The sequence below is a fragment of the Miniopterus schreibersii genome (genome assembly GCF_964146895.1).
Source record: "Miniopterus schreibersii genome assembly, chromosome: 14".
NCBI classification, from domain to species: Eukaryota; Metazoa; Chordata; class Mammalia; order Chiroptera; family Miniopteridae; genus Miniopterus; species Miniopterus schreibersii.
Genome location: NC_138114.1, coordinates 50,636,592 through 50,661,944, shown reverse-complemented (window position 1 = coordinate 50,661,944; position 25,353 = coordinate 50,636,592). Strand labels below are relative to the sequence as shown.

General features: G+C 38.0%; 1 protein-coding gene across 1 annotated transcript in view; it reads right to left on the bottom strand.

Moving 5' to 3' along the window:
• INPP5F (inositol polyphosphate-5-phosphatase F) overlaps nucleotides 1-25,353 on the bottom strand; it is a 57,727-nt gene that overhangs the window by 17,985 nt on the left and 14,389 nt on the right. The window contains exons 2-10 of the mRNA XM_081158258.1: nucleotides 20,368-20,448; nucleotides 10,087-10,223; nucleotides 6,937-7,065; nucleotides 6,548-6,715; nucleotides 6,373-6,429; nucleotides 5,193-5,391; nucleotides 4,488-4,667; nucleotides 3,539-3,606; nucleotides 518-642 (exon numbers count right to left, since the gene is read on the bottom strand). Of these exons, the coding sequence (XP_081014384.1) occupies nucleotides 518-642; nucleotides 3,539-3,606; nucleotides 4,488-4,667; nucleotides 5,193-5,391; nucleotides 6,373-6,429; nucleotides 6,548-6,715; nucleotides 6,937-7,065; nucleotides 10,087-10,223; nucleotides 20,368-20,448 (1,144 nt within the window). The remainder of the gene's footprint in view (nucleotides 1-517; nucleotides 643-3,538; nucleotides 3,607-4,487; nucleotides 4,668-5,192; nucleotides 5,392-6,372; nucleotides 6,430-6,547; nucleotides 6,716-6,936; nucleotides 7,066-10,086; nucleotides 10,224-20,367; nucleotides 20,449-25,353) is intronic.

The following is a 25,353-nucleotide window of genomic DNA, read 5'->3' as shown; positions in this document are numbered from 1 at the left end:
TCAACACTTAGGTAAATGAACCCACGTTAGAGCCAGGGTCATGACAAAAGAACCTTGCTTTCAGAATATACACAAGTTAAAGTTATCAAATGGTTCACTAATTGTTGATTTTCCAGAGCGAATTCTAGCGAGGTTTACCCACAGAGAAAGAAGTGTGACTAATGAGCCAGCAGGATGATTTTTATTAAGTAAGGGGCCTTTATTACTTCTGCTGGGCTCAGGCTCAAATACAAAGGTAAAGCACCAGAAATTCTTTAATTGAATGATAAAAGGAAAAATGGAACTCTAAGTCTCCAAGTTATTTTGGAACAGAAAGACTATAAATATTTCAGGATTAAGTTAAATTTTTAGCCAAAATAAAATCCATATGAAAATTAAAACAAAGTAGACAAATAATACTCCTTCCCTTTCCAACATTGAAATTTTCCTTCCCAATAAAGAGAAACTTAGGTCCCTGTGGCAGCATCTACCACAACCATTGGAACTGATCAAGTCTCATCTCAGGAAGCCATCTTACCAGTGCTCATGGAAGTCAAATGAAACATAAGTGAGGTGTGAGTTGTTAAAAAGCAACACCTGCTTTAGGTAAGCGTCCCCGATAATTTTCTCTCTTCCTGTCTGGTCTACTAAGTTAATAATAACCTGTGAGAGTAAGGGGGAAAAATTCAGTTTAATTAGATGTTAGAATCATAATGTGATTTATTTTGAATTATGTTTTAGAAATATTTTATAGCTATGCTTAGAGATTAGTCCACTCAAGCATCAATCTTTTCCTATAAAATTAGATTTTCATTTGTTACATTTACGTTTATGAGAACTGCTTACATCAACGGCATTAATATCTTTTTAATACTTTATACATTTGCAGTAATCAACTAGAATACATAATGGAAACAAGGTCCTTTATAATAGCAAGTCTTGAAAATATTTAGAATACTTTTAAAGGAAATATACAAGACCTACATATTGGACAGTATATAACTTTGCTGAAATACATAAAACAAAACCTGAATAAATGAAGAGACATACCATGGTGCTAGATGGCAATATTGTAAAGATGTCAGGTCTCCCCAGATTAATCTATATACTCAAAAACCCCAATCAAAAATCGATCGGGGATCTTTCTATGGACTTGACAAGTTAATTCTAAAGTTCATCTGGAAGAGTAAATATGTGGAAAAATTTGAAAGCTAATAATAATAAAGGAGGATTTTGTCCCATTGAAGGGCAAAACACACTCTAAATTTATAGCAATTAAAACTGTGGTACTAGTACAGAAATGAATGACTCCATTTAGAACAAGACAGGTGGCCTAGAAACAAGCTTATGTATATTGAGAAATCTAAGACATAATAATGATATCATTCTGGGGAAAATGTAGTCTATTCTATAAATGGTATTGGTATAATTATCTATCTATAGGGAGGAAAAACTTACTTTAGCTCCCTACATCTCATTATATACAAAATAAGTTCTAGATGTATTAAGGATCTAAATATTTTTCTTCAAGTTATAAAAAAGCTAGAACATTTGGGATGATGTCTCCATAACTGTAAGATGAGACACAACTTTCTAAGCATAACATTAAAAACAGGGCATAAAGAAAAAGATAGATAGATGCGGCAACATAAAAATTTAAAACCTTTGTATACCAAATGACAATATATACAAAGATAAAAAACAAATGAGCAAACAAAAAGAACTACCTAGGGAAATATACCTGCAACACAAAAACCAATAATATAAATTCAATAAGAAAAACTTAGGTAAAGGATACAGAGGATATTCACAAGAAATAATATATAAATAGCCAATAAACATGAGACTACAACTTTGTTAATAATCAGAGAAATACAAATTTTAAACAGAAAACTAGTTTCACCTATATGCAGGCAAAAGTTGAATGCTAAATATAGACAGCACTGGTGAATACAGGGGAAATAAGCACTGGCTCCCATTTTGCTGAGTGGACACTGGTGTGATCTTCTGGGGAGCAACAAAGTGGTGGATATCAACTTTACATACAGACTGTTTGACCCAGCCATTTCACTTCTAGAATTTATTCTATAAAGCATACAGTATAAAAGATGTCTTCTGGGTAATTTTTATAAGAGCAAAAACTATACCCTAAAGGTCTACCAATGGAGAAATGGTTAGTCATGAGATACTAAGTGAAAACAGTTGCAGAACAGTGTATATGGTATAGCCCTCTTTTGACTTAAATTTTGAATGTGTATATATGCATGTCAAGATGTGTTTTACTGCAAATGACAAACCACTGACTCAAATCTCAGAAGTCTGAAAGTTGAATGGTTCCAAAATTGCTTAATTCAGTGGTTACTGATACCAGTTCTTTCCATCTTTTTGTTCCACCACCCTCAGCATATTGGTCAATCCTCAGGCTGGTTCATTTATGGTCTTGATATAACTATAGCAGCACCATACCAAATCCAGACACAGCAGCCACAGAGGGACTGTTGGTTCCTGTGTCTCTTTTTATTAGAGCAGGAAATCTTTCCCAGAAGGCTCCCAGCAGACTTGCCCTCACATCAGACCTCACTGGCCAAACTGCCAGTAGACAGACACAGGTCCACGCCTAATCACTGGCAAACGCAACAGTGGTGCCACCATGAGTCAGTCAGACCCACTGTGGGCCCACCACCCAGAGAACAATTACCCAGGGGACTTTCTTTGGGATTGCACAAAATTTATATATTAATTTTGGAAGAACAGAAATCTATTGAAGAATATTGAGTCGTTCCTTCTAAGAATATGGTATTTTCTCTCCATTATTCAGATTTTCTTTTGTGTTCTTCAGAAATTCTCCCCTCTCCCCACCCAACCACCACCACCATGGTATCTTTTTTGTATGTTTATTAGATTTTAGGTTATTTCTTCATATTTTATTTTTGTTGCTGTTAGAAAAATGCATCCCATGGCATTACACATTCAGACTGGTCATTGCTAATGGATTCAGAGAGTTACTGACTGCTCTAGTTCAATTCTGTATCTGAAATCTGGTCATCTTATTGAACTTGTATTTCATCTAACAGTTTTTATCACATTTTGGTTTATACGATCACATTCCTACATGAGTGTGTGAATACATAAGAAAGGTGGGCAGAGAAAAAAGATACTGAAAGATACATATCAAATTGTTATTTCCAGGAGGTAGACTATATGGGTGATACTGAGAGGTGTCTTTCATTTCTTACTCTAGATACTTCTTAAATCATAATAATTGATAGCAGACTAATCTCTTATCTGAAAATGGTCTAGTCAACTATAATTGAAAAATACAAATGATTTTAAAAAGTAAAAATTAAAAGTAAAAAATAAAAATGGTCTAAAGTAGCTGACAACAATATTTCTTAAAAATATTAATACTCTTAGCTTATAAATATTCTTTAACTTCATGAGAAATGCCATTTTGCTTAATTATGAATAGTACATTGCTATTTTTATAAAATTTAAAGAAACAGATACACAATCATTTCTAAATATGAAGGAACATTTACTACTACAGATCAAAGCCCACCTGTTTTTTGTAAATTTTCAGTTGTTCTTCGAAGTGGGCACAGAAATAGGCAACAGTTTCCTTTTCACCTACAAAGAAGTGATACAAAATCTATTTTTCCTCCCCGGATTAAAACAGAAATTAGTGTCTATTCCATCTTTACTCTTACTTTTAAAAAATTTATTGAAAGCCCAAATGTAACTAAGATTTTCTAGAATCAATGTTTCAAAATGAAATGCTAAGCCAAAGATCTCTGACTTCTTTTTCCCCCAATTAGACTAAATGGAAACATAAAGTACAAACTGAAATTATAATATTGATTATTTGTATATCGAGCCTACTTGTCAGAAAAGGTTTCATGTTTTTATTTTTTTAAAAATAAAAACCTCTCTAAATCAAGGATATTAAAAGCTGAAGTTTTACCAAATTCTCAGAAATATAAATTGTTTTGAGAGAAAATATTCTGTAAACAATTTAAAAAATCAACCTCATTCAGTAATCTAATTAGATTGATATGATTTACCTATTCCAGTACTAGAGTTAAAATACTGAAATAAATTACTCAATAACTGAAACAACAATAACAGACATTTCCCAATGAGGCATCTGAACAAAGGCATCATATCTTGTAGATGCCATCTTAAGATAGTTCCTCCTTCTACAAATATTGGCTTCATTTGCCCTTTTCCAAAACTGAACATCCAATAACGTATTCTTCAAAAAACCAAGAATTTAAAATTAGAAATAAGCTGTTTTGCTCTATTGTTGGGGGATTTTTTATTGTTAAATTAAACTGTCAACAACCATTATTACTCTTGTGTTTATATCACTTTCTACTAAATTTTACTGTATGTGTTATTGTTTTTGAATGAAATATCTGGCAAAGCAAATCCAAATTTATATAGTATCTAATATTTTAAAAAATATTCTGTTTGATATCATTTGCAAACCAAATAATTGACATGCTTACTCTTGTCCAGCCGAGGTCTTGGATTATATCGGTAGCCAACCTGGCTCCAAAAGACAGGCACAGAGCCTCGTGTTTGAATAAATGACAAGGTATGATTATGAACATGAATTAGCTGCTCAGTCTCCACATAATTTGCAACATTTCCATTTTTATCTACCCCTCTTCGTTTATAGCGCATTCCTAAAAAAATAATTAAAACAGAAAACAGCAACATTTTTAAAAGATTTAGCCTGACTAGAGTATGCTTCTTAACCAAATCTCTCTCTTTCAGGACAGCCTTGGGGATCTAATGTGTAACTGCCAGGCAGAACTGGATCAACTTACCCCAAATCATAACTGTATGCATCACTGTTTTGTACAAGTCGAAGCTAAGCTAGCTCCTGCACACTGAAAGAGAAGGGTTTTCCCAAAGGTGCTAGCACTCAGGAAGGATTTCTTACTGCAATGCAGCCCGTCAGTGGGACAGTGGTATTTTAGAAGCACGATCTTTCTTCTCTCTCTCTACCTCCCTTCTTTCTCCCTTCATTAACTCTCCCCAACTCACCTCTCTCCAATAACTGGTCCCCAATCACATCACAGAGTGACTGAGCACTTTGAAACCAACTGTGCTTCCAAGTCCATATTGTCATCAGCATGTCAACACCCCCGCAGGTTTCCCATTCTCGCCCGGATTTGATTTGCATGGTATTACAGCCCTCCGCTCACCTGCTCTGTGCCGACTGCGACGTGAAATGAGCGCCACTAGAAATCGTGGGTGAATGTCATCTACACAGGTAGACTCCTGAGGCGGGGTCTCTGGGCTGCTTTTCTCATCATCAGATGATTCACTATAATTAACCACAAGTTCTTCAATCTGCACGAAACCTTGGATAATGGGGATAATCCAGAAGTCCACATCTGGTGTCTGAAACAATAGGAGCATCGCTTCGTTTCTATGCTGTACAGCACCGCTGCTTTCTTAACCCAAACAGTAGCCGGCACCGACACGTCAACTTATTAGGAGCAGAAACCTTCCACTCTTGAGCTGTATTCTCTGCTTACTGGAGAACACGAAGGAGTGGAGAGAGGGAGGGACGGAGGGGAGCAGAGTTTTCCATTTTCTGTATAACAATCATTCAAAAAAGAGCCGCCTGAGAGCTGCCATGGCACAGCAGCCACAGCTCCACCGGTGTGTGCCCTGACCGGGAACTGAGCCCGAGTTTTCTGTGTCAGGGACGATGCTCCAGCCAACTGAGACACACTGGCCAGGGCAGAGGTTTGAAATTTTTTGAAAGGTTAAGGAAAAGATAATATATGACCCTAATCAACTATTTGCCCACTTTGTGTCCAAAACAGTAACTGACACATAGCAGGCCTTCCACAAATATTTGTTGATTGACTGAATAAATGAATTAATCGACCTTGGACAGTCCTAATTCTCCAACACATGTGACAGAGTAAAAGAAGAAAGTAATCACCAAATCTCAGTACCCTCATCACACTCCCTGTCTTCCCTGACTCAAATTCTGGCAGTACTGGAATGTCCCTGGAGATCTGTCTACTACAATTCCCAGATGGGGAAACAGGAAAGTTAAATAACGTGGTATCATTCAAGGACAGCTGGGCTTCATTTCCAATGGGTAAACAAACTACCTCTTTTATAGGAACTCTGAGGACATCAGTTCCCCAGCCTTAAATTACTACAATCCTACGGGAACCTGCTAAAATGTAGGCCTGTGGCTAAGCAGTGGAATTCTGAGCTGCCTTAAAATACCAAATGCCTTGGTTTTCCCTAGCTAAACAACTCCCATTCTATAGGGGGAAATATGATAGCGAGATTTTAAACAATTTAAAAATATTTGCTTAACTATAACTATCTTAGAATATTTAAGAAACAACTACTCACACCAATCTCAGTAAGATCGCGTATCATATATTTATTCCAAAAAAATCGGTCATCAACCTGGAAAAGGTAGAGAATAAACGGTTCAGAAACCTGTTGCTTCAGTTTTCCTGTAAAAGCCAAATGAGCCCACAAATCATTCTGGAGGGCAAACTCTGCTCTGAACCATGAGAAGTACCTTCTGCCAGAGGGGCCGGGGATCCCTCTCCCCAGTGCTTTGCCTCTGCACTGAATTGGTTAAGTCGTAGGTCAAGCTATAGTAAAAGGATTCCGAGTCCATGAACATCTTCAGTAACTCCTCAAGTAACCTTCTCTCCAACTTCTCCTTTTCTTTACTTTCCTTAACCTGTGAAGAATGAATCTACTATCACTGCAGGAATGAAATGTAACGCATCATGAGGCTAATACACAGCTGCCTAGGAAAGAAGTGAGTAATCCTAAGGACATGCAGGAACAGTGCTGGAATATTACAAGTGGTTTGAAAATAAGTTCACTGGCAGGAAAACTACCCCTTGATTTAAAACTAATAAAAAATGAATTCCAAGCCCGTATCAATTAAACTCTTACTTTCTTTTTATTAGGAGCAGACACATTGGACTTAATATTCGTAAAGGTCTTCAGAAGAAACTTTGAGTCATCAGGAGATGGTATAATCTTCTCTGGTTTGTTAATTCCAAAATGATGCTTCTTACAGAGCTAAATAATTAGGGGGAGAGAGAGAATTCATTATTATTAATATCTGCTTGTTAAATGTTCAAGTGTAAGTACAGAAGTGATGCTACTGCTCATGCACTGTGGGTAAAAGTAAAACTCAAAGAGTTAGAAAAATGACCCAGCAGACAACTGATATTCGGAAACACAGCTGCACTTTCAATGTTTAGAAGGCTATGGCAGAAGATAGGTGAAGAATGCAGGATAGGATATCCTTAGGATTTAGGGGTGGAAAATTCACGTTAGGATTATAATTATAGTTAATATAATTGAAGAATAAAATGCTCCAGTTGAGGTTAATTAATGCTTTTAAAAATTGGCAACTAAAATTTAAAATATTGCAAAATACACATTTTCTATGCTTTAGGGGCATTATTTGACAGCTATCTGTGCTAAATACTCATTCATGGTAGTTAACTGGGTGTTCTGGTTTAGAAAATGTCAAGAGTCTGCTCTACTGGGAATCTTAAGAGCTGGACATGTCAACCACTCCCTCACCTCCTATCCTCACATACTGACAAAATCAACAAAAAACATACTCTTTGGGTGCAGAATTTAAATCTGTAGAAACAGTAAGCAAAGGCTTCAGGAAATGTTCGGGTCAACTGACAAAGGTGAGAAAAAGGACAGGATGTGTTAAGACCAGAGAAGGGCACAGAGGTTCTAAAGACAACCACCTGGTTAAAGTCAAGCGTTTTACATATAATTTCATGTGTCTCGACATACAAAGCAAATAGTCAGAAAGGTACACAAGAATTCTGTTAACTACGTGCAGACTAATTCCATTTTTTAACACACTAGTTTTATTCCTACACCAAGTGGTAGGCTCCTATTATGAGCTAATAGTTACAAATGCTTATTATTAGTGTCTCACAAAATAACTGTTACTAGACACACAGGATGAAAAAAAGCATAATGAGAACAAAAGCTAGTTCAAGCTTTGATTATAATTTTTTTTAGAGGGGGGACCATTCCTGTTGTATCAAATTTGGAAATGAACAATTTTATTTGTCAATTATACCTCAATAAAGCTGGAAGAAAAACTGGAAGTGGAGACTGATAGCAGGACCAAGTTTTCAGATGTAATGGAATCTTGCAAATTTTATGCATCTTCAAAATTAAAGCTATAAAAAACTCTATTCACATGGGTTTCATAACATGATTACAACTTTACAGTACTCCTGACTACAGTTAGAGACGAGGGAACTAAGGATGAGGTTGAAAAGATTTGTAGTCCTACTGCCAACACTGAGCTAATTGAACTTCCCTTCCAATAAGCAAAACAAGATCTTCGGGAGGGGGGGAGGGAGAGAGGGAGGGAGGCAGGGAGGGAGGGAGAAACATCAATGTGAGAGAGACACATTGACTTGGTCACCTCCCGCACGCCCCCAGGGGGAGCAAACCTCTAACTCAGGTACATGCCCTTGACTGGAAATTGAACCCATGGTCCTTTGGTGTGTAGGCCGATGCTCTAACCATGGAGCCACCGGCCAGGGTTCTTTTCCTTTTTTTAATCTGCCCTCTTTCTGGGCTTGGACCCAATAACCCCTCAACCTCCTTCCTTATCAACAACTCCAAAATCCAAAAAATTCTGAAACCCAGAAGTTTATTTTTTAAGTTTGGCATATTTACAATATGCCAAAATGTACCCTAAACTGATGTGAGGTTACTGATGTCATCGTTTACCTCCCTCAGTATGAACATTCTATTGATTCATGATTCTTTAAGAAATATTAATGTGTTGTATTGTGGAGTAATGCCCCAGACCACAGGGCATGTATAAAATACATGGAATAACCTTCTCCATAACCCCCCAAAAACCTGAATTCTAAAGCACAAACTTGTATAGCAAAGCGCAAACTCACTACACTTCTTCTCCAGAAGTCTATTTCTACCTCTTAAAACTGATTCTTCGAAATAGAAATTTAAAATTACTCTGAACATAAACATTTTCAATAAATACTTTAGAATCTTCCATACAGTTACCTTTAGGGGAAAAAAGTGTAGACCACTATCTTTTTAAGTCCTACCACAAAACATGGATAGAGAAAATGACTTCTTGGGATCCTTTCCAGTCCTAAAATGCTTTGTTTAGACAGAGTTCTCGGGATTACAATACATTGTGCCGACGGTGGGATCCCTTTTCCCTTTTCCCTTTTCCAGGGGCCCAGCCAATTCTGTGCAGCATGTGCTTAGGCCCTTATCTCACTGATACACATGACCTCAAAAAGAAAACCACCAAAGCCCCACGGCGCTTTTCTGTTACTCTAGCAACTTAGATTTCATAATCAAGATTAAGAGGTGATATGGCTGCTGCTGTTTAAGAAAATAAAAATAAATGATTTTACTTTAAAAGTCGGTATCTATCTAAGTCCATCTGGAGCTAAAATTTTAAACAGATGTCTAATGGGAAACTAATATGGAAAATGATGCAGTTATCTATTAAGGCAATGAGATACAGCAAATACGATATGCAGACATGGAACATTAGCCTATAAAAATTTTAAAGGATAGGTTTTTTTACCCCCTAAAGAAAGAACATCTATGTTCTCATTTATTTGAACCCCACAGATTTTTCATACCTTTGTATAGATTTTTTTTTTTTTTAACAGCATACTGCTTTGAAAAACAGTCTGGCAGTTCCTCAAAAGGTTAAACAGAGTTACCATATGACCCAGTAATTCTATCCCTAGGTATATACCCAAGAGAAAATAAATGTCCACCAAAAATTTGTACACTAATGTTCACAGCAGATCCCCACTCCCTCATCGCCACCTCAACCAAAGCAGCTCTGCTTTTATGTGTCTCATATACTGGATTTCACAGATTTTGAAACAAAGGTTCCACTACTAAAATGAAGTTTGAAAACCACAAGATTAAATTATTTTAAAGATATTATCCATCTCTAACACTGTATGATTCTGGCCTACTAAACCAAATCCTATACAATAATTACTATTATATTTATGTCACGTTTCCATAAAATTTCCTGAGATGGCACCTTACCTCTAGCTCAAGATCCTGAGGTTCCATTTCAGAAAGTGATAGCACAGCAATTTTGGTGACCTTACAGACTTCATGGTCTCCTGGAAGTTTGCCCACCAGTGCTTTCTGCCGAATTAATATAAGCCACCATGGAAAATCTGAAACAGGAAAGTTGTATTAATGTCTAGTATCTATGAAGTACTACTGTCCAGGAAAGCTGAAGGTGAAAAACCCAACAACCAACGTGCATTAGATATAAGCCTTTAAAGTAAAGCACACAACAAAATAGAAAAATGGCCCTTAAACATGTGAAAAGATGTTCAATCTCACACATAATTAGAGTAATAATCATTCTCACCCCCCAGACTAGGGAAAATAGAAGGTATGACAGCACATTTGCTAGCAAGGCAGTGGGGAAACAGGCACTCTCATACACTGCTGGTGGGACCACACACAGATTCAGCTTTTCTGGAGAGAAATTTAGTGACACCCAACAATAAAACATGTGCACTTACCTTTTAACCTAACAATGGCACTCTTGTGAATCTACCCTGAAGATACACAAGAACACACAAGTATATAGACTCAAGTCTATTCACTGCAGCAGTTTGTAATTACAAGATATTGGAAACACCTTGAATGCCCAGACACAGAATGGCTGAATAAATTAAGGCACATATACTCAATGGAATATTAGGCAGCCGTGAAAAAGAATTAGAAGTGCTCTATGACTGATAAAGAGTGATTCCTGGATATATTAAGAGGGTAAACTGGATATATTATTAAGTCAAAGTATAAAAGAGTATCTACAGCGTTCCGCCCTTTATTTAAGAAAGAAGAAAATATTCATAAGTCTATTCATTTGTCCAAAAGACAAGAGGCAAGATAAATTAGAAATTAATGAGACTGGTTACCTACAGGGGTAGGCGGAAATGGAGTGGAAGAGAGAAATGGGAATAGTAAAAGGGAGTAACAGTCCTCCAAGTATACCCTTTTGATAGGCATGGTAATGTTTCATGTCTCCTCAAAAATAAAGAAATAGTTCAAATAAATCAGAATGTGGGGGAAACCCAAAACGAAATGCAAATAATATCCCAACTCAGCTACAAATGGAAAATGTAACCACACTGTAGAAGATAGGAGGGAAAAAACTAATCTAAATAACTTTGGAAAAGAGTTTTTTGTAAGGATAAAGACAAAAACAACTAAGCAGAATATTACATTCTGGTTAGTTTGTTTTTCAGAAGGGTATGGATTAGCAATTCCAAAACTACGTCATGTGTACACTAGGACTGAGCCAATTAGTAAATATACTGAGGGGAAGAGGGGAAAGGGAGAAAGATGGTAAAACAAATAAACCTTTAATAAATATAAGCAAGAAAGAAGAAAATACCCAGAGGCCCAAGAGTTATCTTTCCAATCCAAGTTTCTACTTCTCACAAAAGATATTTAATTAAATGAGAAATAGTCTATGAAAGACCACACATAAAAGCAATTTTTCAGTTTATGACGTTATACCCTGAAGAAAAATATTGTACTACCTAATTAACATCAAGAAAGATTAAATCTGAGAAAATAGAACATAAATAATCTCAACAGAGAAAGAATTTTGTAAATAGGAGCCTTCCCTTTCCAAGGCGGCTTCAATGCTCTGGGCCTTTGAGGTGAGAACTCAAACTCGAATCTTAGCTCCATCACTTGTTTCCGTGTACTTGGCAACACAATACTTAACTGCGCCAATCCCTTGTTTTCTCATCTGTGAAATGGATAAAACTGCCTACTTCAGAGAGTAGCTATGTGGATTAAATAATTTCTATAATCCATATTGTTATCACTAAGAGCTAATGTTTACCAGTATGAGCCGATACTATCGAGCTAAGGTAAATAAAGCGCCATGGCGCTCGCACAGCAAGGGGCAGGAGAGCGTTCGAGCAGACGAAGAGGACAGACACAGAGCAGGTGAATACGGGCACCCAGCGAAGGGGCGGGAAAGGACGGCGCATCGGTGAGTGTTGCGGGATCCACATTGCAGTATCTGTGGGTAAATACGCTACTTGTCATCTGCTTTCAAATAATTTAGCAGCCGGGGGTGTGGGGACCATGAATAAAAAATGTCTTGCCCAGCGGCGTGGCTCAGCAGTTGAGCATCCACCTAGGATCCAGGAGATCACAGTTTGATTCCCAGTCGGGGCACATGCCCGGGTTGCGGGCTCAATCCCCAGTCCGGGGTGTGCGGGAGGCAGCTGATTGATGACTCTCTCATCACTGATGTTTCTCTCTCTCTCCCTCTCCTTTTCTCTCTCTGACATCAATAAAGATATATATTTTTTAAAATGTCTTTTTATTCTTGACTTCCAATCAGATCTACAAATTGCACTGGGCTAGTATGTCTCTTAAGTCTTTTAATCTGTAGTTTTCCATCTTACTGTTTTCAGTCTCATACATTGATCAAAAAGAAAATTCTGAAGCATGAAGCAATGGTATAGGCTGAAGGGGGCAAAAAAGGGAGATAAGGGCCATTCAGAACGTAGGTTCTAGGGAGAGAGGAAAGGGAAAGAAGGGAAGCAAAAAGGAGCGACGAGAAAATGCCAAAGAAAGTAACCTCTCACACCACTTAGCTGCCTGTTTCCAAGACCCAAAGCCATCAATAGAATAGGTCTGCTAAACTACAATTAAATGATCTTTTAAGGGTTAACCATAAACCTAGTCACCAATGAAAATCTTACCTCCAAAACAAACAATTCTGAGATTCTCATGAATAACAAAATGCATATGAAATGACTGTATCTGAATTACATTTTAAATCATTCCTATTTTGGTAGATATGTCATGTCACGAATAATGCTATTTCTTTAGAACACTTCCCTCAAAGTAACTTTAGTACATAAAAAAAATCATCCATCAGTTACCAAAAGATAGATGTATTTCATTTTTTTAAACTAAGATAAAATCAGAAATAATGACAACAGGCTACAACAAAGGCTATCTTCTGACTTAAATGTATTTAATGGCTTCACATACTATATATCATAATGGCTTCATATACCAGAAAATTCACCCATTGCAAGTATAAAACTCAATGATTTTAGTAAATGTGGAGTTGTACAACCATCATTACAATCTTTACATGTTTTTAATAATGGGAGTTGTCAGTAAACAATAAAACATTCTATTGCTCTCAAAATGCAACTATATGGACAATGGAACATATTTAAATAGAAGCAATAGCTAAAGGCATGTCCCAAGAACCAGGTCTCCAGCAGAGGCTGAGAGCTCTGCAGGGGCCCTACCAGGCTCCTCTTCCCTTTTCTCCAGTGCCCTTAAGGAGTGGGGTTTTCTAATGACTCTTTAGGAAAGTATAAAGCAATGTTGGTGACACTCCATTCATCACTGAAATATATAAAATATTTCACATCCTTAGTGTTATAGCAAGAAAGTCTCCATAGTCAGCAGGGGACTAAAATTATACTTCAAATCCCATGCATAATACATTTTACCATTTTAATGACTGAGATATCTTCACCACTTCAAAAGTAGAGAAACAGGCAGATGGTGAGTACTATTTTAATGAATGAGAGCTACTTGAGTGAATTGTGTCTGTGGCTGTTCAACCCTACTTGTAGTAATTCTCTTAATTACTAAAATCAAGAGCCTCCATTGCCAAATTAATCAAGATTCTTGACAATTTTAAAACTGTTTCTGAATCTATCATGCAATATATACTTTTGCTTTTTATATTCAGATATTTCTTACCCCAAAAGAGCTTATCCTTGTCTCAATCTTCAAAATAGATTTCAATTTTAAAGAGCTTTTGTGATCCGTTTAAAGTCTCCAGCCTAAAGCAATCTTTTCATGAATAGCTGTGTGAAGATACACTATCTCCCCAACATTACACAAAAAACAGAAAGGAAACACATCAATCACGTGGGCCTTTTCCACAGCTACTTACTCTGCCAAAAACCATGTCTCCTCTCACTCCCTGCCCCTCACCCTGGCTGTCCAGATGGTCTTACTCACGTTGGGGCCTCAAAGCAGACATCCCTCCCTCAGGGATGCCTTCCACGCAGGACCCCCGGCCCACCAGTCAGGCCTCTCTGTCATGTGCTTCACAACCACCCACATTTTTCTTCAGAAGCTTAAGTCTAATGATAAAACTGTGCAGTCGGGTAATTAATGTTTATCACTTGCATTCAAGTCTGTGCTTCTGAAAGCTTTGAGTTTTGTCCCCCCTACAGCCCCCAGTTCTGAGTGCAGGCCTTGGCGCATACTAGGCACTCCATAAATACTTGTTAAATTAATATTTGCTGAACATTTTTCGATAGCCTCTGTATAGTGGGAGACAGCAGTGAGCAAAACAGACACAGCTCCTGTCTTGAAGCTTATCCTCCAGAAAGGAGACAGACAAAAAAGAAAACAAAAAATAAATATGTAACTACAACTGTGATAAGAATTTGACTGTCATTCTTACTTCCTCCTGGACACCACAGGAATAAAAAATGTTGATTTTTTCACAAAGCTTTATTTTTCTTTCATCTATTTAGCATAATACATGTCCCTTCTACTTTATGTCCCTCATATTAATACATCCTAACTGATCAAACCAAAGTCAGACACATTCGAGTTGTCCAAGACAGTATACATCAAACCCTGGCTGAAAGTCCACCTGCCTGCAAATGTCTGGGGAAGAGGCCTTCTAAACCGAAGAAAGGTTAGCGGTTTTAAATAGATTTTCTAGACACCAAGGTTAACAGAACAATTTTTTTGGCAAAGCTTGCTGAAAGGAAGGGCATTCTCAGCAAAGGATCCCACAACCAAATACTACTTTAAAATTATTTCACCTCACATTTTTTTCAAAAAGGGCACATGGATTATGAACTATAACCCTCACTAATTCACTAACATTTTACTATTAAAAACATTACTTTCTATAATCTCCACTATGTACTCTTTGAGTGAAATATTAAAATCATTATAGTTTCAGCAAATATTAACATTGGGGAAAAAAGTGCAATTTAAAAATTTGTTCAAAACTGTACAGCTAGAACTTAAGCTGTTCTCTAGTAAACTATCTGACACTTATAAGTTACCTTTAACACTAATGAAAAAATTTTAGCCCACATCTATTGAATCCTTGCTATTACCGGGAACCATGCTAAGCACTTCATATGAGTTTGATTAAATCTTACTTACAATCACTGTGACAAGGAGGTGTTATCATCTTTGTCTTATAATCAGCAACAGAGCTGAGATGAAGTTAACTGACCCAAGGCAATGATGTGATCTTCAGGGTTAGTCCACCTCTGGGACAAGTCCCTAGTTAATAACGTTTGGGGAATGGCCTACCTCACTGTGAAACAAAGGGTAAGAAGCAATAGTAGGAATTCTTTTTGACAAGCTTTTGTAACAAGCATTCTAGTGGACATTAGGTTCCTGTTATGAGCTGAACTATGTCCCCTCAAAATTCATATGTTGGAGTCCTAATCCCCAGTATTTCAGAATGTGACCCTACTTTAAAGAAATAAGGCCTTGGAGAGCTCTCTCTCTCTCTCTGTCCGTCTCTCTCTCTGTCTCTCTCCCTCTGTAACTTGTTTCCTGAGCCCACGCAGCCCAGCTGGCTCTTTTTCTACCTCTGTGACTTTCTAAATAAACTTTTGCTTGTATTTGAGGAAAAAAAGGTCTTTAATGAGGTAATTAAGTTAAAATGAGAATATTAGGGAGGACCCTAATCCAATATGACTGGTGTCCCCTTAAGAGGAAATTTGGACACAGGCACAGAGAGAGAGAAGATAATGTGAAGACACAGGGAGAAGATGGGCATCCCAAGCCAAGGAGAGGCCTCAGTAGAAACCAACCCTGATGACAGCTGGATCTCAGACTTTAAGACTTCGGAATTGTGAGAAAATGAATTTCTGTTGTTTTAGCCACCCAGTTTGCAGAACTTTGTGATGGCAGTCCTAGCAAACTAATACAGTTCCTAAGTCACACCTGCTTACATTTCCAGAGCTCAGAGTTCAGTGACAGTCACGAACAGCAGCATGGCTCACCCACGCCCTTTTAAGACTGTCAATGACATCTGTTCAAATAAATTTATGTTCCCATCTCACCACACAAGAACAAAAATTTATGCATTAATATGTAGAAAGTAAGTAGGAGGGTGAAAAAGTCTGAGTACATATGTTTTATTCCCCTAATCCTCTCCCCTAGAAGGTAAGATGCAACCACGGGAAAATATGCCTTCAGTGATTATCTAGGTTCCAATGCACTACAGGAGCACACCTCCCATCACCCAGGCTAATGGTGTGTGGGGCCAGAGTAAGGGACTTACCGGGGTGCGGGAAAGGGAGGAGGCATCCCCAGGACAGAGAATGAAGACTACGATGAATGCTCAAAGGGCGAGGAGCTGGGGGTGGAATGACACATACACGGAGGGGCTGGGGGCCCAGAAAAGGTTTTCCTTTGTTTCCTCCCCACTCCCTTTGTTAACAGCCAAACCTTAAATGTGATGTGACAAGGGAAAAAACACACAAGGTAGAGATTAGGAAAGTAAAAAACTGAGACACTTTCTCTGTCCATCTTTCCTTTTTAAAAATATTTTCTTTCTCCAGTTCATTCTATTCCCCACCTCTCCCTCTTCCAAAATATCGCCCCCCCACTGCCTACCAACCACTTAGTTTTAGTCCAAAAAAGGCAAGTGGTGCAAGAAGGGGAAGTACATGTAAATAGGGGCTGACCACAGGAGATGACCATATCTCACCACCTCCTAAACACTGTACTTTCACAGCACCATAAACTCATCAACCAGTAACATATTTGTACACTTCTTGTAAGAGATAACTTTGGGGCTGTCTGCCAAGTACAAACTCTACTGCTCTGACTGCCCTTCCTGCCCTTCCTGCCCTTCCTGCCCTTCCTGCCTAAAGGTCACTTTGTGACCATGGAAGGCCCTTGGCCCAGTGGGCCAAAAAGAGTTTCTGTCCTAGGAGTCTAAACTAGAGTCACTACTCAATCCTTGATAGCTTAGTCAGTCTCCAGTGGTTTTAAGAAATATCAGATGTTGGTTGGCTTGAGGGCTGAGACTGGTTTGAGTACCATAAGAACAAAAATTTTGTCTTACATACACAGAAACAGAGAAAGCCAAAAGAAGAGAAGGAAGGAGAGGTATAGGGAGGAGTGGTGGTCAGAGACCAACTAAACCAGAAAAAGTAATCTCAGATCCTATACAACATCCACTTCTTGGTTTTGGTCCCTTAGGTTCCTTAGAAAAATTTGGTTGTTTCTGTTTTGTTTGCATTAGCTGATAGGTTTGTATGTGCAACCAAAAGAGTTTTGATAAAACAGTAATTTATAATTTATTAAGTACCTTCAGGTATACTATCTCACTGGAGAGTGATAATACTCTAGGAAAAAAAGAGAGCAGTTATTTTTACTCTTGTTTTACTGCTTATGAAGTAGAGGCTCAGGGACATTGTGGCCCCAATGAACCAGCCTCCTGGGATGCAGGTCCTTGTGATGTCCCCTCTCACATTGACTCTGGGCTTGGCTATGTGACTTCCTTTGGCCAATGGGACATTAGTAAACTCAGTGAATCAAAGAGATGCTTGATAAGCCCTTGCACATTGGGATTTGCCTTCTAGCCACCACCCTAAAAGGATAGGTATCCAGGAGAGAGAAGACCCAATGAGAGGCCGTGTGAGATATGTGGAAGGAGATGCCACCTGAAGGAAAACAGATACCCCAGGCAAGCTCCCAGCTCAAGGCTGCCACAGTAATGACCCGGCCAACAGAATACAAGAACAGGAGAGCCTCTTGGCCAACTCATAGACTCATGAGATACTATACAATGTTATTTTAAGGAATTAATTTTTGGGCTGGCTTGTTACACAGCAATAGGTAAATGAAAAGGATGTTAAGTAACTTCCCTTATATCTCAAAGCTAATAAATAAAGCCTGAATCCAGGTCTTCTGGTTGAGTTCAATGATTTATTCACTGCTCCAAGATGTGACTCAAATTGAAGAAAAGTAACTCAAAAGTTTCACACGCTTCACTTAAACAACAGAAAATGAATTTTAGTTCAGGACACTTAGATGTGAAATTATCTTGTCAGCATATAAATGAATTAAAAACATATGTATGTAAATGTGAACAGGTAGAAGAGTGTTACTACAATACTTAGTATGGTTACACAATGTCTAAATGCTTTTCTCTTCTGTACTGAAAAATTTTTTAAACTACCAAAGGCAGAATATACAAAAAACGTTTATAGCAATCTTATTTCTAATAGTAAAAAAAATACACCAATTACCCGGTGATAGGAAAAAGGACAAATTATGATATATTCAAACAACAGTATAAACAAGGAGCTAAAGTTTCATACATCAACATGGATAAATCTAAAAAATATAAAACTGAGTAGGGAAAAAGTAAAAGAACATAAACAGCTTATTATCATTTATTTAAAAATCCCCCGCCCGGCCGGTGGGGCTCAGCAGTTGAGCATCAGCCTAGGATCCAGGCGATCGGGGTTCGATTCCCGGTCAGGGCACAGGCTGGGGCTACGGGCTCGATCCCCAGTCGGAGGCGTGCAGGAGGCGGCCGATCAATACTCTCTCAGCATTTATGTTTCTATCTCTCTCTCCTTCTCTTTTCCCCTCTCTAAAATCAATAAAGATATATATTTTTTAAAAATCCCCCAAATACAATCTTTCCTTAGCAATATATTGTTTAGGAATACATATGTAATAAAAGCAATAATAAAAGTCAAGAAAGTAAATACAAAATTCAAAATGGCAGGTTCTCTTGAAAGGAAAGAAGCAGGATATACTTGGAGAAAGGAACAGTGAGGGCTCCAAAGACATTGGTCACGTTTCATTTATTAAGCTGGGTGGCAGATAATTATGTCTGTTTTATAATAACCTATACTATAAATCGACAATAAACAGCTTTTGTATCTAAAATATATTTTATAATGAAAACAGATTTTTAAAACCAAAAAAGCTAACAAAGAAAAATTAGATTGTCTCCAGCAGTACGTGCTTTATAATAGCCAGAAGTCAATTTAGCTCGCAAATACTCAATTTTATTTTGTGATAAAAAGGGGCACACTTCTATTAAATTCTTGTATTATTTATTAATTATTGTACTATTTTCCATACAAACAGCTTTAAACTTACTTTGCCTCACCTCTTATTATTTTGTATTAGTTCCAGGTGTACAGCATTGTGGTTAGACAATCATATACTTTACAAAGTTTTCCTCCCAATATTTCAAGTACCCAGCTGGCATTCATTGTGCATGGTTACGGCAATATTATTGTCTATATTCCCTTTGCTGTAGTTCATATCCTTATGGAGCACACTTCAATTGGTTGCCTTCTGTACAAATCCCAACTGGGGATAATCGAGGATCAAACCTACAACCTGGCATGTGCCCTGACCAGGAATCGAACCTGTAACCTTTTGGTGCACAGGACAACACTCCATCAACTAAGTCACATCGGCCAGGGTAAAGGCACACTTTTTTACTCCCATTTACACAGCAATAATGGTAACGCCTCCAATAGCTCAAAACTCATTAAAATTGATACCAAAGGAAAAATAGATATTTAAATTTAATTCTTAAACTATTTCATTTAGTCTTTTTCAGAACTTTTTGGGATCCACATCTATTTTCTCACAAAATTCCCTCTGAACCCAGGACACAGGTGCGTGTCCTTCTAAGAGAGGGCCTAGTGAATGACCTAGCTCTTCCATCAATTGTCTACCCTGGACAGGGTTCCCGGAAAGGACCACACTCCACACTGAGAGACCCATATTCTTCCCTGGCCAGAGTTAATTGTATCAGGAATGGACAACTGACCCAAAGCCAACAACAGTCAGGGTCTGCCACCTGCCTACCTCTCCAGCCTTATTCCTACTGTCCTCTCCCTTGAAATCAGTGCGGTTGGGGTATCTTTCCATCAGAGCACCTACCACCATTATCAAATAAGCTCCATGACAGTGGGAATAGGTCAGTTTTTTCTCACTATTGTGTTCTACCAACTAGCCCAATTCCTGACACATGGTAGGCATTTGATAAGTTGTTTTTTTAAGAGGAATAAAGGACTGTAATATTATGCCTCCTTTTCTCTAAAGTTGTATTTTTATTTCATGAAATTCATAGGGAAATTTACCCACTTTGGGCAAACACAAAATTAAGTCAAAGGAATCAAAGTCATAACAGGATCTACATTTACCCTCAAAGAAGAAAACATCATAGAATGCCACATTCAATTTGCCAAGCTTAAAGAATTTAGAGAAACATACCTGAATGAAGCTGAATTTTCCCAATAACACCTTCTACCAAACCCAAACAAATGGGATTCCAGGCAAGAAGTAGATCAGTAGCTGAAATAAAATAAGAAGCAGCCATGAGAAAATATTCATCAGAAAACAAATTAAAACAGTGTATTAAAAGCAGTATATTAAAAAATTATCAATGTCCAACAAGAACAGTTATGAACACCCAGAACTGAATAAATTACTATAAAGCAATTTTTGAAAAAGCATTAAGCCCAAGCCTGAGTAAGATTTCTGTCAGGACAGTGATGGGGAGAGAACTGACATTCTGAAACTCTGCTCAGGCTGGAGGCAGTACTCTGGCGCCCTGCAGTGGAAGAAAGAGGCCGGTGCACTACAAGACAGCAAAGAGACGGTGCTCAGTCCTATAGCCACAGCCAGCCCCTAATCCAAAGCCAAGGCTGTGAAATTGCCATACAGAGCTGTCCACTTACTGGATCACAGTCTGGAAAATACCTTTTCCCAAGAAGCTTATACCAAGCAAAGAAATCCAGAAAGCCAGTGCTCTTTTATGGGACATCTAGGGCAAAAATAATAGGAACTGCTTCCATTTACTGAGTGCCTATTGCGTGCTAGGCATCCCAATCAGGGTTCCTCATCAGACGATGATGTGGGCGACTACTTTCTCATTTCTCTGAAATTCATACCAATCTGTAATTCAGGGGTAATTACAGACTTAGTTTAGGCTCCAAATTCTTTTGAGTTTTGACTATTGTATCTTGAATATCTTTGTTGTTAATGATATATTTAATGGGATGCAAAAAGGTTGACTTCTCTTTGTTTTTACTGCAAGAATTAAAGTAAAATAAGAAATTAATTTTTTAAAGGCTGTTATAGACATTATCATTTCTAATCCTGGTAACTCTGTGAGTTAAGTACTAGGAGTCCCATTTTACAGATGAGGAAATGGAGCCTTAGAAAAGTCACATGGCCATATCATACAATGGATCAAGGGCAGAGCTGCAATTCAAAACCAGCTCTGCATGACTCAGGGCCTATGCTCTTAACCATCCCGCTACAGTGCCTCCCTCAGAACCTATACATGGAACTAATCAATAAGACAATACTTACATTTTAAATAACATTCATTCTTATTATAAAAGTAATACTGTATAAAATTAGAAAAAATATTTTATCACTCCCATCCAGCACCCAGAGATAACATTATTTTACTACATTTCAGGTCATATGTTTGTGTGTACACCCAACTGCAATACTGCAAATACAGCATTATATGCTAATTTTTTTCTTATAACATTTCATGAATATTTTCTCATGTCTTTAAAATATTCTTCAAAATTATAACTTCACAGCTGCATAATTTTCCACTTAAGGAAGCACTTCCCCTTCTTTGGGACATTTAAGTAATTTCCAGTTTTTCCCTATTATAAAAAAATACTGTGATAAATTATGAATGTTATGCAAATATTTTACTTGCCTCCCTAACTAACAGCTTTAGGACAGATTCCAAGGAATAAAATTAGTAGGTGAAACATAAAAATTAAAAGCTTTCAAATATTACGAAATTGCTTTGTACAAAGACTGAACCAAGTTAGACTTCTGCCAGAAGAATATGAAAATGCTTGTTTTAAAGTACTCCTGCTTTTATTTAGAATTTCTTTTTTAATTTTGCTAATTTGATGGCATCCATTGCCTAACATGATATTTATTTTCTTTTCATTGCTGGTAAGATTAAACATATAAGGCCCTGGCTGGGTAGAGCATCGTCCCGATAAGCCAAGATTACAGGTTCAAGCTCCAGTCAGGGCACATACAAGAATCGACCAATAAATGCATAAATAAGTGGAACAACAAGTCAATGTTTCTCTCTCTTTCTCCCTCTCTCTCTCTAAAAATCAATTTTTAAAAGATTAAACATTTAGTTATAAAACTGGCTGCTTATGCTTCTTCTATGATTTTCTTGTTCAGATCTTCAACAATTTTTCTTTATATCCCTTATTGACTTATGAGTTCTTTCTCTAAGGACAGCCATTCTTTGACATTTGCTAATATTTTCAGTTTTTAATTTTTATACAAATCTATTATCTTTTCATGATCTTTATGCTTAAAAGTTGTTCCTTACCAAATCTATTAAATATTAATTTTATCTATTAATTTTAAAAAATCTAACTAACTCCACTGGAATTCATGTAAGTATACAGGCTAAAAATACTCTGATTTTTTTTCAAGTAGTGAGTCAGAATCCCTGTACCATGTAGACCGTATCTGTTAACACAGGTGCCCCTACTAAGGAAAGAGCACCAGCTACCCATAACCCTACACTGACCTCAGATGAACAGATTACAGTTGTAAGACTTTACCCCTTGGGTACCAAATGAGCTCTAGGACTATGGAGGAGGAAGCAAAGTTAAGAGCTAACGCAGTCAGGGACAGTTGCACAGAAGTGGCACTTCAAGCGTAAGGAAAGCAGCAACAAAAATAACAGAGGAAACAAAGTGCAAGCTTTGTTCTAGAACTTGTCCCTTCGTTAGGGAACCACTTATCAAGTACTTGCCAGGAGCTAGCCACTGTATCAGGCTAAGAAGATATAAAAATAAAGGAGGAGCCCTGCTCCCTGTGGCTCAGAGGGCAGATCATCGTCAGCCTGTGCACTGAAGGGTCTCGGGTTCAATTCCCGATCAAGGGCACATACCTTGGTTGTAGGTTTGATAGCCGGCCGGTTCGCCGCACGTGCAGAAGGCAATCACATTAATGTCTGTCTCTCTCTCCCTACCCTCCTCCCTCCCTCCCTCCCTCCCTCCCTCCCTCCCTCCCTCCCTCCCTCCCTCCCTCCCTCCCTCCCTCTCCCTCCCCCTCTCTCTAAAAATCAATGGAAAAAATATCCTCAGGGGAGAATTAACAAAATATAAATAAATAAATATAAATAAATGAGTAAACAATCTAGAACAGAAGATTAATGGGTATGGTGGAGATTTGAATCAATAAGACGGGGAAAAAGTAAACTGAGGCCAATTGTAGAGAGACTTGAATAAAAGACTAATGAACCTGCGCTTCCTGGAGACCAAGGCAGGCAGATAATGACCTGCATAAAACAAGACTGCCACCAGGGCCCAGCCGACAGCACTGAAAGGAGGTGGAGACTGAGCGCAGGAAAAGGAGCTAGAAGGTTAGTCCAAGAGTCTTGGCATGAAAGGGCACAGAGTTGCCCTAGCCTGGGGCGTGGGACGGGCAGGAGTCCATGAGGAATGCAAACAAGGTCAGCAGAAACGCCTCCAGGGAAGCGGTGCAAAGGACAGACAGAGAGGAAGTCAGAGACAACCTTGAAACATTCTCTCCTGGGAGGAGGAGATGAGGACTTGGACCAGAAGAGTCAAGGAGTAAGGCAGAAAGAACAGGGTATACTCGGGGGGAGAAAAGGTGGGGGAGAACCTCCGAACTCAAGACCCTTTTGCACTTTTGGCATTTTGAACCACGTGAACACATCAGCCATTGAAGAAAATAAAATTTAACTTAAAAAAAAAACCTAGAAAAAACTAAAATGATAACCAAGTTCTGTGGTATAAAAACTAAAAATAATAGTTACTGATAACCTTTGAGGTCCTGAAAGAGAACCGGTTAAACCCATTAAGACTGAGGTAATGGTGGGATGATCAAGGAGAAGTGTTCAGACGTAAGGACCAGAGATATTACAGGCAGAAAAGAAAACAGAAGGCAATGACATTGAAAGTCTAGATGTAAGAATTAACCTGTGAAAAGGAAGGATGCCACTAGTTTCTGTCTGGAAGCAAAGATGAAAGGCTAAATATAGAAATGGAGAAGAGAAGCAGATGATGTATTGGATGGCCTTGACTCAGTAAAAATAGGAGTCTAAGTCATCTTTGCTTTAGCAGGAGGAAGGACAGAGAGGGACAGAGGGGCAGCAGAGGCTTGGTGTGGTGAGGGGACTCCAGAAAGTCAATTTGTAAATGTTCTATGTGTACTTTTTCAAAAGTATGTATATTTTTAACTTAGTGTTTTCAAGAAAAAAAGGTATCAATCCATTGGTGGATCATGAAATCAATTTTGTATAATAAGATTAGTATTAACAGCAATAAAACAGAATAGAACAGAAAACAGAAAAATTGCACCATGTAAGGAGAAACATTTCATGACACTTTTGTTTCTGGTACACACTGTGTTCACCAGGTCACAACTTTTAAAGTTTTTATTACAGACCTCAAACATTTGAACGCAATATTTAACTTCAGGGCTCGGGCTCATTATATCAACTCTGTTGATTATTTTGTTCAACTCCTCTTGTATTTGCTAATTTTTTTTACTGCTTAATCTAATAGGTTTTGAGAGCAGGCTTAATTTTTTTTTTAGCTCTCATGCCTTGTGTTTTTTCCATCTTTCCTTAATTTTTAAAAAATATATCTTTATTGATTTCAGAGAGAGGAAGGGAGAGGGAAAGAGACAGAGAAACATCAATGATGAGAGAGTCATTGATCAGCTGCCTCCTGCATGCCCCCTACCGGGGATCGAGCCTGCAACCGGGGCATGTGCCCTGACCTGGAATGGAACGCGATCTACTGGATCATGTATGGGTGAACGCTCTACCGCTGAGCCATGCTGCTCAGGCTTCCTTCTTAATTTTTGCTTTACATTTTGGGACTATGTTGTCAGGCATATATAAATTCAGGACTATTATATTTTCCTGGTGAATTGCTCTGTTTATCAGGATGTAATAACTGTCTTTATTTCAAATAACGTTTTTTGCCCCAAAGTCTAGCTTGTCTACCATTAATATCGTGAAGGAAATACATCAGGCATAAAAAGGGATAAATATGAACATTACTAATCCAATCGTATTACTTCTCCTATTCCCCACAGCTTTAGAAACTATGTCCGAATTCCTTGGAAAAGCTTGTAAGGCCCTGCATGGGCTGGTCCTGTCCACCCTCCTGCCTCCCCACTCCCAGCATCCTGGCCTTCCTGCAGTCATCCAGAAGT